The 13,554-nt window shown below is 45.1% G+C and overlaps 1 protein-coding gene across 5 annotated transcripts in view; it reads left to right on the top strand.

The window, feature by feature from the left end:
- Window positions 1-13,554, top strand: part of NCAPG2 (non-SMC condensin II complex subunit G2) — a 72,329-nt gene that overhangs the window by 31,415 nt on the left and 27,360 nt on the right. For 3 of the 5 annotated variants that reach the window (XR_010112671.1, XM_003816335.5, XM_008969402.5), the window contains 4 exons: window positions 2,015-2,167; window positions 8,435-8,657; window positions 8,889-9,001; window positions 10,820-10,993. Coding sequence is in view for 4 of the 5 variants with exons in the window: in XM_003816335.5 (XP_003816383.1) it covers window positions 2,015-2,167; window positions 8,435-8,657; window positions 8,889-9,001; window positions 10,820-10,993 (663 nt within the window). In the remaining variant the exon portion in view is untranslated. The remainder of the gene's footprint in view (window positions 1-2,014; window positions 2,168-8,434; window positions 8,658-8,888; window positions 9,002-10,819; window positions 10,994-13,554) is intronic. The other 2 variants (XM_034965371.3, XM_034965372.1) reach the window with 1 other exon arrangement.

Genomic DNA, 13,554 nt, shown 5'->3' with positions numbered 1-13,554 from the left:
GGCTGGTCCCAGTTTACAGACAAGCGTCTTCTTGAGAGCTCTGCTCAGGTGACCAGCAGGTAGCTCTGAGATTCAGACTATCCACAGCATGCAGATTAGGAAGTGCTCCTGGGGTGCACACCTGTGGAAGGGAAGGGACATTAAGCCATGACACAGCCTGGGAAAGCCTCGTGCAGACCCACAGGCAGCTCTGGAGCCAGCAGAGCCCTTCAGACTGGGCCCATGCTGATTCACTATTGCACACTGGCTGCCCGGGAAGAAGGCATTTTCTTCAGGAGGCCATCCCCAAGCATGCTGATGGCGAGGACAGCTCAGCAGCCCCAGGACAGCTGGGGTGAGTGCTTCATTTCTGATGGGGCCTTGGTTGTACGTCATAGCAACCACCCTGTCTCCACTGCTGAGTTGATGACCATCTTTTCCAAACCTGCTGCCATCCAAGAGTTTTATTTATTTTCCTCTCTCCCCCTTGCTCCTCTTTCTCCTTGAAGTGATGATGCCATCTGCTGAGTCACTCACTTGCGTGCTGTTCTTGCTTCTTCCTCCTTCACCCAAGTCCTGTCTTTCCCTTCCTGGTATCTGAGGTTCACCTGCTCCTTCCTGTTGCTGTCACCCAAAGTGGCTGCAGCTCCCTGGCCGGTCTTCTCTTGGTCCTGACCTTCTGACCACAGTCTGGTGCTTTCATGCTTCTGAGGAAACCCTTGCAGGGCCACTCTGAGATGCCTCCCTTGCCCAGATGGGTCATCTGTGAGGAGGGATGAGTGGGCTCTGGAGTAGAGGAAGAGTCAGCAGAGAATCTACAGAAGAAAGACCAGAGAAGTTGAAGGAGAATTAGGAGAATACAGTGTTATGGCAGGGGCTACAGGGGCTGTGGGATTGGGGGAACTGGCAAGGTAGGTGGTAGCCGGTGGCCGGTGTCCAGTGGGAGGGCAGGATCAAGAGGAGGCTGTGGACGCAGGTGGAGCAGATGATTCAAATCAGTCTGCCCTTGAGTGCTTTGGAAGAAGAGCTATGTATACTTGAAATTTTTTGAAAAAATTATTGTCATTAAAATATATGTGGCCAGGCGCGATGGCTCACACCTGTAGTCCCAGCACTTTGGGAGGCCGAGGCGGGCAGATCATGAGGTCAGGAGATCGAGACCATCCTGGCTAACAAGGTAAAACCCCGTCTCTACTAAAAATACAAAAATTAGCCAGGCGTGGTGGCAGGCGCCTGTAGTCTCAGCTACTTGGGGGGCTGAGGCAGGAGAATGGCATGAACCCGGGAGGCAGAGCTTGCAGTGAACCAAGATTGTGCCCCTGCACTCCAGCCTGGGCAACGGAGTGAGACTCCGTCTCAAAAAAAAAAAAAAAAAAAAAAAAAAAAAAAAAAATATATATATATATATATATATATATATACACGTTTTTGGAATACCGTATATACTTTTAATAAAAACCTGTGAAAATGTCCTTTCTCCTGAAACTAGATGGAGAAGGCAGTAGAGCTTAAGCAGTGCCGGAGCTTGGGGGCCCAGACTGAGCCTTGGCCTGTGGAGGAGTGCCACCTGCTACGTGGGCACTGTAGTCAGCCGAGAGTGCGTTCGAGTCACACATGCTGGCTCTGTTCCCTCCAATCCTCATGCAGTATCGAGTCAGGAAATGCAGAGTTCTTGGACTTGGTGCCTTTGGAGACCATGTGACCAGTAGTTATTCTGTGTTTCTTTCAACTCAAAAATTCTCTAAAATTTAGCTGAGAGAGAGCATTAAAGATTTCTTTTATAATTGCTTTAATCTTATTTGAACAAAACAATGGATGGACCAAATAGCAGTGGTTGGACCTATACTGGTTCATTAAAAGTATGCCTTTTATATGAAATAGTTCTAGAAGAAGTGGTATTTTCCATAGGTATATTTATTTCACTAGTAGTTCTAGTAAAGATGGAACCAAATGTTTTCTTTAATGAAGTTTTCCTACCTGAACCTTTCATTGGCATGTTCTGATTTTGAATTGTTTATCTTTCTCTCTGTTGCAGTGTCTGCCAATGATTTTGGACAACAAACTGAGCCACCCATTGTTAGAGCAGCTCCTTCCAGCTCTCAGATACAGTCTCCACGACAATTCGGAGAAAGTAAGGGTAGCTTTTGTGGACATGCTGTTGAAGATCAAAGCTGTGAGGGCTGCTAAGGTAGGATGAATAGGGCTTTTTTACTTATGACATGAAATAGGGACATGTGTTTATCAAACAGAAAGAAAGTAGTTTTAATTCCACATTTTAAACTGCTAACTGATATGATTTGACCAGTTATCTCTGTCAAAAATGTTATTTTGTGTTTTTCATCAAAGGTTCTAGAAATATTATCAATGTGTTTTCTTTTTGAAAGACATTAATGTAAGCACCCCTGCCTTCCATTGTATTTTCGTCGTGTATGAAGGTTTTCAGTGAGATATTTGGTGTAATATTTGGATACTTGGCACCTGGTGAGCACTTCTGGAGAGTGTCTAGTATGAGCCACCCCCCACCCCTACCCCCCGACCCCACACAGAGTGAAGGAGGGAGACACCCGCTTTATGAGGAGAGTGTCTAGTATGAGCCACCCCCCACCCCACCCCCCTGCCCCACACAGAGTGGAGGGAGACACCCGCTCTATGAGAGATGTGCGTTTTGATGTTTTATAAACTACTGAAGTGATTGTTCTCTTTCAGCTCTAGTTCTCTTCAGCTTTTTGCCAAGAATATTGCTTATAATGTTCTTGACTTCGTTATTATTTGGTACCATTGTGAACTTTCTCCACACAGTAGCTTCTCAGAAATTTACTTTGAGTGCTGTTCTGCTATGGCACAGGATCCAGAAACAGACTGATAATGCCAGAGTGTAGGGTCAGCCAGACAGATTTGTGTATTCATAAGAGAAGCGGTGCCGTGTGGCCATGAAAAGAACAAGGAGGAACTTTTTGTCGGGCTTCCTTGGAAAGGCCTCTAAGATATGGAAGTATAGAAGCATAGTGTAGATGTGGACCTGGTGTGCTACCAGCTGAATAAAATGGAGACATATATATAAGTAAATATTGCTCAGATATGGGTAAAGTATCCTTTGAAGAGAACGAGAATTTAGTGTCAGTTGCTTAGGGTGATGAGGTGAGGGGGAGACAGGGTCCCACTCTGATGCCCAGGCTAGAGTGCTGGGGTGTGATCTTGGTTCACTGCAACCTCAAGCCATCATCCCTCCTGAGCCTCCCAAGTGGCTAGGAGCACAGGAGTGTGCCACCATGTCTGGCTGATTTTTGTAGTTTTTGTAGGGATGAGGTTTCCCCACGTTGCCCAGGCTGGTCTCAAACTCCTGGGCTCAAGCGATCTGCCCACCTTGGCCTCCCAAAGTGCTGGGATTACAGGTGTGAGCCACCGTGCCCAGCCAATGATGGGGATCTTGTCACTGAATGTAGTACATATTACTTTGTGTGTTTTGAGTTTTCATCTGTGAATTTTTTTATATTAGAAGAAAACAAAGGATATTTTGAGTGACCAATGTAGTATTAACACCCAGTGTCATATCCAATTGAGTTACTTTGATGCTTCTGTTGAAAATCGTTGACCATGTGTGTGGTCCTTTTCTGGACTCTGTCCTGTTGTGTTGATCCGTTTGTTCTGTGTGGATCTTACAGTAAGTCTTGCAGTGTACATTCTCCAGCTTTGCTGTTCCTTCAGAATTCTTTGGCTACTTCAGGTCCTTTGCATTTCATATAAACTTTAGAGTAACAGCCGGGTGAGGTGGCTCACGCCTGTAATCCCAGCACTTTGGGAGGCTGAGGTGGGAGGATCACTTAAGCTCAGAAGTGTGAGACCAGCCTGGGCAGCATAGTGAGACCTTGTCTCTTAAAAAAATGTACAGTAAGCATGTCCATTTTTTTTTTTTTTTTTTTTTTTTGAGATGGAGTCTCGCTCTGTCACCCAGGCTGGGGTGCAACGGCACAATCTTGCCTTACTGCAACCTCTGCCTCCCAGGTTCAAGTGATTCTCCTGCCTCAGCCTCCTGAGTAGCTGGGACTACAGGCGCGTGCCACCATGCCCGGTGAATTTTTTTTTTTTAGTTTTAGTAGAGATGGGGTTTCACCGTGTTGGCCAGGCTGGTCTCGAACTCCTGACCTCAGGGGATCCACCTGTCTTGGCCTCCCAAAGTGCTGGGATTATGGGCGTGAGCCACTGCGCCCGGCCAAGCATGTCAATTTCAATAAAAATACTGGCTGCAATTTTGATGGCATTTTTAAAAACAGCCTGTTAGAACTGTAGTTCTGTGCTTTTACACTGTTGGTGGGAGTGTAAATTAGTTCAACCATTGTGGAAGACAGTGTGGCATTTCTTCAGAGACCTAGAGGCAGAAATACCATTTGACCCAGGAATCCCATTACTGGGTATATACCTAAAGGAATATAAATCATTTTATTATAAAGATATATGTTTGCGTATGTTCATTGAAGCACTATTCACAATAGCAAAGACATGGAACCAACCTAAATGCCCTTCAATGATAGACTGGATAAAGAAAATGTGGTACATATATACTATGGAATACTATGCCGCCATAAAAAGGAATGAGATCATGTTCTTTGCAGGGAATGGATGGAGCTGGAAGCTATTATCCTCAGCAAACAAACGCAGGAACAGAAAACCAAATACCGCATGTTCTCACTTATAAATGAGAGCTAAATGATGAGAACACGTGGACACATGGTGGGGAACAACACATACTGGGGCCTGTTGGAGGGTGGAGGGTAGGAGGAGGGAGAGCATCAGGAATAATGGCTAATGGATGCTGGGCTTGATACCTAGGTAATGGGATGATCTGTGCAGCAAACCAGCATGGCACATGTCTACCAATTTAACAAACCTGCACATCCTGCATTTGTACCCCTGAACTTAAAAGTTGGACCAAAAAACCCGGAAAACAAAGTAGACTTTAAGGCAATTATTGGAGAAAAACAACTTTTTGTGAATATTTTTACTTTTTAAAATTTTTTATTTTGAATTTTCAAACATATATAAAAGCAGAGAGACTAATATAGTGAATTAGATGTACCCATCACCCAGCTTCAACAATTATTGCTATGTCCAATCTTGTTTTATCTAAACCGTATCCAGGCCACACTGCCAGACTATTTTGAAATAAATTCCAGACATCATATTGTTTTCTTTGTATTTCAGAATGTATCTCTAAAAGATAAGCACTTAAAAACCACTCTACCATTATTTTATAAAAAAAGAATAACTCTTCAGTAAAACAAAACAGAAAACAGTAATAGGTAAGGAGGGCGGAGGGACCCAGTAGTGGGTAAGGGAGGGCCTAGGGACACAAGGTAGGTAAGGAGGGCGGAGGAACCCAGTAGTGGGTAAGGGTGGCGGAGGGACCCAGTAGTGGGTAAGGGGGACGGAGGGATCCAGTAGTGGATAAGGGGGACGGAGGGATCCAGTAGTGGATAAGGGGCAGGGCGGAGTGACCCAGTAGTGGATAAGGGGCAGGGCGGAGTGACCCAGTAGTGGATAAGGGGCAGGGCGGAGGGACCCAGTAGTGGGTAAGGAAGGCGGAGGGATCCAGTAGTGGGTAAGGGGGGCGGAGGGATCCAGTAGTGGATAAGGGGCAGGGCGGAGGGACACAGTAGTGGATAAGGGGCAGGGCGGAGTGACCCAGTAGTGGATAAGGGGCAGGGCGGAGTGACCCAGTAGTGGATAAGGGGCAGGGCGGAGGGACCCAGTAGTGGGTAAGGAAGGCGGAGGGATCCAGTAGTGGGTAAGGGGGGCGGAGGGATCCAGTAGTGGATAAGGGGCAGGGCGGAGGGACACAGTAGCGGGTAAGGGAGGAGGAGGACACAGGGTCTCTTAGGGAGAAGGAGGGACACAGGGTCTCTGAGGAAGGGACACAGGGTCTCTGAGGAAGGCGGAGGGACACAGGGTCTCTGGCCCACCAGGAAGTTTGGGCGCCAGAGCAGAGGAAGAAGGCAGAACGTTTGCGTTTCAGTCCTTATCTTTGCAAGTGCAAGGCAGACAGCCATTTGGTTGTGAGGTGTCTGGAAAGGTTTGTGACGAGCATGCAAGCTAATTTTCCTTGAAAGTTAAGGTTACAGAATGACATGAGTATAAGAGGCAGTCTGGCTGGCCAGAGGACAGCTGTTGGAGCTGACTGGCGGGCATTGTCTATGGGCAGGAACAACCTGGCAGCATGAAGCCAGGCTGCCGGGCCTGGCGTGCACACCTCAGTAATGGGTGCGCTGGCCCAGTGGAGGGTCTTGTACATGCAGCTCTAGAAGGATTGAGAGTTATACTTTCTCTTTGTTTCCTTTGTTAGCTGTGGTAGGCCTGGGCTGCTGGGCTGAGCCCAGTGGGCCAGGAGATGTCAACCCTCTCCCTTCAATGCATTGTCTTCTTTTTATTTTTTTTATTTTATTGTTTTTTTGAGACGGGGTTTCCCTGTGTTGCCCAGGGTGGCGTCAAATTCCTGGCCTCAAGCGATCCTCCTGCCTTGGTCTCCTGAGTTGCTGGGACTACAGGCGGGAGCCACTGTGCCCAGCCAATAAGTCTACTTCTATTTCTACAGCAGTGTGTGGCCCGTGCAGCTCTGATCTGTGCATTTGTGTGATAATGAAAGGCAGCGTGGCAGACTAGATAAAAGTGCTATGATCTTGTACTTAATCACTCTAAGCCTGCTTCTTACCTATAAAGTGGGAATAATATCTATGCTGGGGGTGGTTTCAAAAATACAGTAAATAGTGGCTCAGGCACTTGGTTCTGTGCTTGACATCCTCAGGCATTTCCAGACAGGTTGGTTGCCAGCAGCACTGTCACCTGCAGGCCCGCTGGTGCAGTGTTCAGGGCTTGATGCCTCGCTGTCAGAAGTAACCACCCGCTGGGGCTGGAGCCTGTGGCCAGGAGGCTTTCGTGTGTTGGGACGTGCAGAAGGGGCTCAGGGTGGAGGTGGACAGAGTTGTTCTCTGGTCAGAATATGAGTCCTAGTATTTTTCTCTTTCTTGTCCTCTTAAACCGTGACAGCACAGCCTCTCACCCTTAGGTAAGAAATCTCCAGTCCCTTAATTTCCAAGGCTTCAGTCGGGTTTGGCAGAAGATTCTTGTCCCTGTGGCTGTAGGTGAGAGCTGGGAACCTTGGCCCTGTCCACTGTCCTGTGGCTGCTTGAAGTACTGGGGTAATGCTCTGTCTTTCCAATGCTAGAATGTGAGTAAACTGCCCCGTGTGGGATTTGGGCTTATTGTCCTTACTACAGTAACTTTTTCAGAAATACCAAGAAGTGCCTGAGTGGAAGTATCCCCGGGGCGCTTCAGGAGGTAGTAATGACAGTGTCAGATGCTGCAGATTTTGTCTGAGTTGAGGGCGTTCATATGTCTATTTGAATTTGCAGTATGAGATCATGACCTTGGCAAGAACAACTTCAGTGAGGGTGGACTTCAGTGTCGATGGGGTTGGGAGGTGAGATATGGAGGTGGAGGTGGGATGCAGGCACACTTAGGAGCAGGTCGACTGACAAGGGGGAGGGAAGGTGGGAGCCAGGAGATGGGAACTTCAGGTTGAGTTTTGTGTGTGGGTTTTTGTTCTAAGAGTTGGAATGATGTAAAGAAGAAAGATCCAATTGAAAATACTAGAAAGAAGGATTGGTACTTGGAGCAAGGTTCTTGAGAAAAATGCAAGGTCGAGGGTTTCGCCCACCATGCAGGTGAGGAGCCCGAGGCAGGGCTTGATGTGGTGCCATTCAGTTTTGCTTTGTCATGTTCTGCATTTTTCTTTTGTCTTGGATTTCTTGTGCAGAAGATTGGTGCTTGCTTTCTGTAGGTAGTTCGAATGCTTTTGAGAAGAGGGACGCTATCACTATGATCAGTTCTGATTTTTGCAGGTTGTCTGGAGGCTGCATGTGAGATGGGTGCGGGGAGATGAGACTAGGCTGTGGGCGTCCATGATGATCTGGGCAGGCTTGTGTCAGAGAAGGAGTCACTGTGGATGGGACAGGCAGCCGCAGGGGTTCAGGAGTGATGCCCCAGCCTCTTAGATAGGAGATGGAGTGTCCACGTCAAAAACGTTGTATATATTTTTACTCACTTTTCACATTAATGGGCCAAAAGTTAAGGTACTTTAAGAAATTAAAAAATATTAATTGACAATCATAGCTATCATTGGAGAGTTTCCTGTATGTTAATCATGGTGTTAAGTAATTTTAATTAACCCTCTTAGCACCCTAATACTTGGGTGCCTTATATAACAGTACTTTTAAAAATATAGATTTATTAATTCTAATTTCTCTACAGAAAGTCCCAGATTTTGGTGTAGTCATTCGAAGTGAATTTTTTTAAATATAAAAATTAGTTCCTTTTTTGGTTATGCTTGAAATTTTTCTTAAGCTGTTTCCAGGGTTACAGGCACAATTGATTATTTCCTTCTGCATATGTGCTTTTTGCACAGTTTTGGAAAATATGCCCCATGGAGCACATTCTGGTTCGTCTGGAAACTGATTCTCGACCTGTGTCTCGGCGCCTGGTGAGCCTCATCTTTAATTCTTTCCTGCCTGTGAATCAGCCGGAGGAGGTCTGGTGCGAGCGCTGTGTCACCCTGGTGCAGATGAACCATGCCGCTGCCAGGAGGTTCTATCAGTACGCCCACGAACACACCGCCTGCACCAACATAGGTAGGGAGTGCTGTTATTTCTCAGTTCTTGTTATGTTTTCCCCCAAAAGCACAATACAAATTACAGAGTTCAGTATTTGTCAGTTTAATAAGCTTCATACTTTAATGCATTTCTGAATGATTTCCCTTAAAATAGTACTTTTGACTAATTGGGATTATAATTTCACTATCAGATAGTTAATTTTGTAGAAGAAACACATCCATTAATTCTTGTTTATCCTAAACATTTCAGCAAAGCTGATTCACGTTATTCGTCATTGCTTAAATGCCTGTATGCAGAGGGCAGTGAGAGAGCCTCCAGAGGACGAGGAGGAAGAGGACGGAAGGGAGAAGGAGAATGTGACTGTGAGTAGAACAGGGCCAGGCCGGGCAGATAGTGCCTCAGTGGCATCACTCCCATGGGCCATTATGTTAGGAATATTCCTATGTTTTCTTTGTTCCTTCAGTATTGTTAATTAAACAAGTTATTTTGGAAGGTCATAAATAACATTTGTGAAAGAATTGCTATATATCCTTTGTAGTTCATTTTGGAGCTCAGGTAGGACTTAATACAGAAGAAAAATTCTTACCAGTCGCATCTTGTCCCAGATTTTCTTTACCTTAAATGTCTCTGTGTATTTCAGTTCAATCCTGGGTGTAGCATGGCTGGATTGGATTCTGGGTACTCCCATATTTTTGAAAGTATAATTTATTAAAGGGACAATTTCTTCAGAATCCAAAGCAACCAATTATATTAGAAGAAAATAACGTTTAAGACTTAGACAAACTTGTTACTTATAAGCATTATCTTAAGCTTCTAAACTCCTGTGCTTGTGGACGTCTAAAGTAAGATTTTGGGGTCATTTTGCAATGCCCACTACATTAAGAAACTAGACTTTAAAAGGAAATCACAAAACACAGTTCGCCGTGTGCTAAGGCACAGTGTTGGTGTGCTCCCCTAACAGCTGGTCCTGAGCCAAGTGCTTCTGGGTCTGACCCCACTGTGTCCTTCCTAGCGGGGGCAGCAGATGGCTCACCCAGGCCCTGCTCATGCCCCATGGTGCTTTCTCCTCCATCTCCCGCCACACCGTGATGGGCCACCAGCCCAGCCCCTCAGTCAGTTATGCTGGGTTGAAATTGTTCAGAAGGCACTTACCAAAAACATACAGGAGATAGATGTGGAATAGAGAGAAGAGTTCAGTGAGAGTGAGAGCCACTTCCGTCTTCACAGCCGTTGGGCAGGCCACCTCCCTGGGCTCATTACACCCTCACTGCCAGTGTTCAGAGCTTCAGAGCTGGTTCTGCTCTTGGTCGGTGGAGTTTGAGTTTCTTCTCTCAGGGCTTCTCCCTCAGTATATGTTAGAGTTGCGTGACAGGCCTCGACAGCAGGGATTGTTGGTGGGTCTGGCTGTGTGTCTGTGCTGGTGAGTGGGCATGTCCGCTTACTGGCATGCAGCCACAATGCACTTACGTGTGGCTTGCAGCGTTGACGGCGTGGGACTGCTGGCTCTGGGTAGAAGAGGAATTTGTTAGAGTGTGTTTATAGTTTACAGTGAACATTCAGGTGAGTACTGTGCACTATCAGCATATGTTCAGGAAAGTGTAAGTAGGTCTATTTATTTTAAAACAAACTAAAGAAGCCCATGATCATAGTCATTATTCCAGCCTCTCAGGCTGTGTTCTGCCTGCCTGTAGGGTGGAGTTGGCCAACCAGAGACTGTGTCCTTTCTGTGACCTGATAGGCTGGGTTTTGGCGGCTGAGTTTCAGTAGCAGTCACCTTGGAGGAAAGCAGCCTTCACCATTCCCCTCCCCCTGCATCGAGATTTGTGGTGAAAAGTGATGTCAATAAAGCGGAAGATACAGTGAAAGAAAAGGCATGTTTTTTAATAGGGTGTTATGTTCCCAGATGGAGACAATAGTTGATACGTTTTCCTTTTTAGAGGAGTTTTCTTCATGTAAACTGTTTCTTTAAAGGATGTAGAGTCAGTTTGGAATTTATATCGTGGTGGGCATTTAAAAATAAATTTACCTCCCTAGAAGATTCCAAAGTGGAGAGTAGAAGACGTGAAAGTAAGACCGATGTTCTCTACATTTTTGCTTTAGAGCTCTAATTCTGAGATGCTGTTACCTTTTAGTAGTTGCTATGATTAGATTCTTTCACAATAAAATTATTTTTATCTTAGGTTCTGGACAAAACACTGTCAGTAAACGATGTTGCATGCATGGCAGGTTTACTAGAAATCATTGTGATTCTCTGGAAAAGTATTGACAGAAGTATGGAAAATAATAAAGAGGCCAAACTTTACACGATTAACAAGTTTGCCTCTGTGCTTCCAGAGTATCTGAAAGTATTTAAGGTAAGTCTTGAACTATACTTGTAAGCAAGGTATATTAAGGTTACGTTTGTTTAGAATTTAACAAAAGTTCTCAAACATGTTTACCTCCCTGGATCTGTTTTCTCATCTGTAAAATGAGAGGGTTGGATTAGTGTTTACCTTGCAGTATAGTTTCTTTCTGTTGCCCCTCTTGAGGGTGGAGATCTTGTGTCTCTGTCTGCTTCCATATCCTCAGCACCCAGAGAAACGTCTTGGGTAAGCACATGATTCTTCTGCCTCCGATGGTCAGCGACATTATTTCAGAATCTAATTTGATTTGCAGGGGTTTAAGAAAGAATTTCGTGAACATGGAGGTACAGTAGTACTCAAGTTCTGTGGGCAGTTAGGTACCCGAAGGCACCCAGTAAGCAAATATGTCCCTGAAGTATTTGAGTTGTGTGTGTTGTTGGGGCAAACAGTTGTGTGTGTGATTTCTTTTTTAAAAAAATTTATTTTGAATTGACAAAAATTGTATATACTTTATTGTGTTCAACATGATGTTTTGAAATATGTACACATTGTGGAATGGCCAAATCGAGCCTCACATACTTACCATTTGGCCAGTGTCACCTCACATACTTACCATTTCTGTGGCGAGAACGCTTAAAATCTGCTCGTGGTGATTTTCAAGAATATATTGTATTGTTATTAACTGGAGTCACCATGTTATAGGATAGATCTTTTGAACTTACTCCTCTGATCTAGCTGCCATTTTGAATCCTTTAGCTAACCCTTCCCACCCCCACCACTCTTCTCTGTGCGTGGTTTCTATTTGCATGCAGGACCTTCTCATTCCTTGACTTTTTACTTCTGAAGGAAGTTTATATTTCAAAACTAAATTTAAAAATAGGCCAACAGCATGTAAAAATGCAAATATATTCTTAACTCTGAAGAAAGTGTGGTTTAAATATAGAAAGATCGTAGGTCTTATGAACCACATTTCTCTTCCTAAATGTTACTCTTGCCTCTTTTTCTACCTACTTATGTGACTTTGGACCATGTAGCTTTTCTAACCCTTTCAAGGCTCTGAGCTTCATTCTGCCTCTGACGTGAAAGCAGATTGTATTAGTTGCCAAAATTGTATGAGTCTGTTTTCATGCTGCTGATGAAGACACACCTGAGACTGGGTAATTTATGAAGAAAAAGAGGTTTCATGGACTCACAGTTCCACGTGGCTGGGGAGGCCTCACAGTAATGACGGAAGGCAAAAGGCACGTCTTACATGGTGGCAGGCAGAGAGAAAATGAGAGCCAAGCACAAAGGGAAACCCCTTAGAGAACCATCAGATCTCGTGAGACTTACTACCATAAGAACAGTATGGGAGAAACCACCCCTAGGATTCAGTTATCTACCACCGTGTCCCTCCCGTAACACGTGGGAATTATGGGAGCTACAATTCAGGAGGACATTTGGGTGGAGACACAGCCAAACCATAATTTACCAGTAAATGGTAAAGCTCATTAGCTGGGCATGGTGGTTCACACCTGTAATCCCAGCACTTTTCGAGGCCAAAGCAGGAGGATTGCTTCAGGCTGGGAGTTTGAGACTAGCCTGGGCAACATAGTGAGACCTCATCTCTACAAAATTTAAAAAATTAGCTGGGCTTGATGGCCTGTGCCTTTTGGTCCCAGCTATACAGGAGGCTGAGGCAGGATTGCTTGAGCCCAGAGTTTGAGACTACAGTGAACTGTGATCATACTACTGCACTCACTCCAGCCCTGGCAACAGAGTGAGACCCTGCCTCTTTTTTAAAAAAAAAAAAAAAAAAGAAAGCTGAAATAATGACCTGGGACTGAGAAACCAGCATTATTTCAGAATATGAACAGAAGCCCGTATAGGACACCAGGTAGGTTGGCAGACAGGGCAGTTGTGGCCTTGGGGTATTTGAAACCCTTAGAGGGTCTTGGGATTCAGTAAATTCTGAGTATGTCTATAAGAAGTCTCTCCACCACTAAGGAAAATTGCTTCCTTCTCTAAGTAAAGAGATGATGGGTGAGCCACACAGATGGAATTGGCCATCATTATCAGTATACTTGTAACATTAACGAGATATTTTCTTTTTTTTTTTTTTTTTTCTCGCTCTGTCGCCCAGGCTGGAGTGCAGTGGAGTGATCTTGGCTCACTGCAAGCCCCGCCTCCCGGGTTCACGGCATTTTCCTGCCTCAGCCTCCCGAGTAGCTGGGACTACAGGCGCCTGCCACCATTCGTGGCTAATATTTTTGTATTTTTAGTAGAGACGTGGTTTCACCGTGTTAGCCAGGGTGGTCTCGATCTCCTGACCTCATGATCCGCCTGCCTCGGCCTCCCAGAGTGCTGGGATTACAGGCGTGAGCCACCGTGCCCAGCCATTAACAAGATATTTTCTTCCCATATTGTTAGTTGGGGGTAAGCATGGGTCACTGTGAATGCAAATTAATTCCTAATCGAATTTTGATTTTGGTTTGTTTCTGTTTCATATGTATTTTCAGGAAAATTATTATTATTGTTATTTTTTTAGGATTCACCATGTCCTCATTCTCCCAGCCAAGAATATCTCTTATTGA

The sequence above is a fragment of the Pan paniscus genome, chromosome 6 (assembly GCF_029289425.2).
Source record: "Pan paniscus chromosome 6, NHGRI_mPanPan1-v2.0_pri, whole genome shotgun sequence".
NCBI classification, from domain to species: domain Eukaryota; kingdom Metazoa; phylum Chordata; class Mammalia; order Primates; family Hominidae; genus Pan; species Pan paniscus.
The sequence above is the reverse complement of the archived record's forward strand: the minus strand, read 5'-3'. Positions and strand labels throughout refer to the sequence as shown.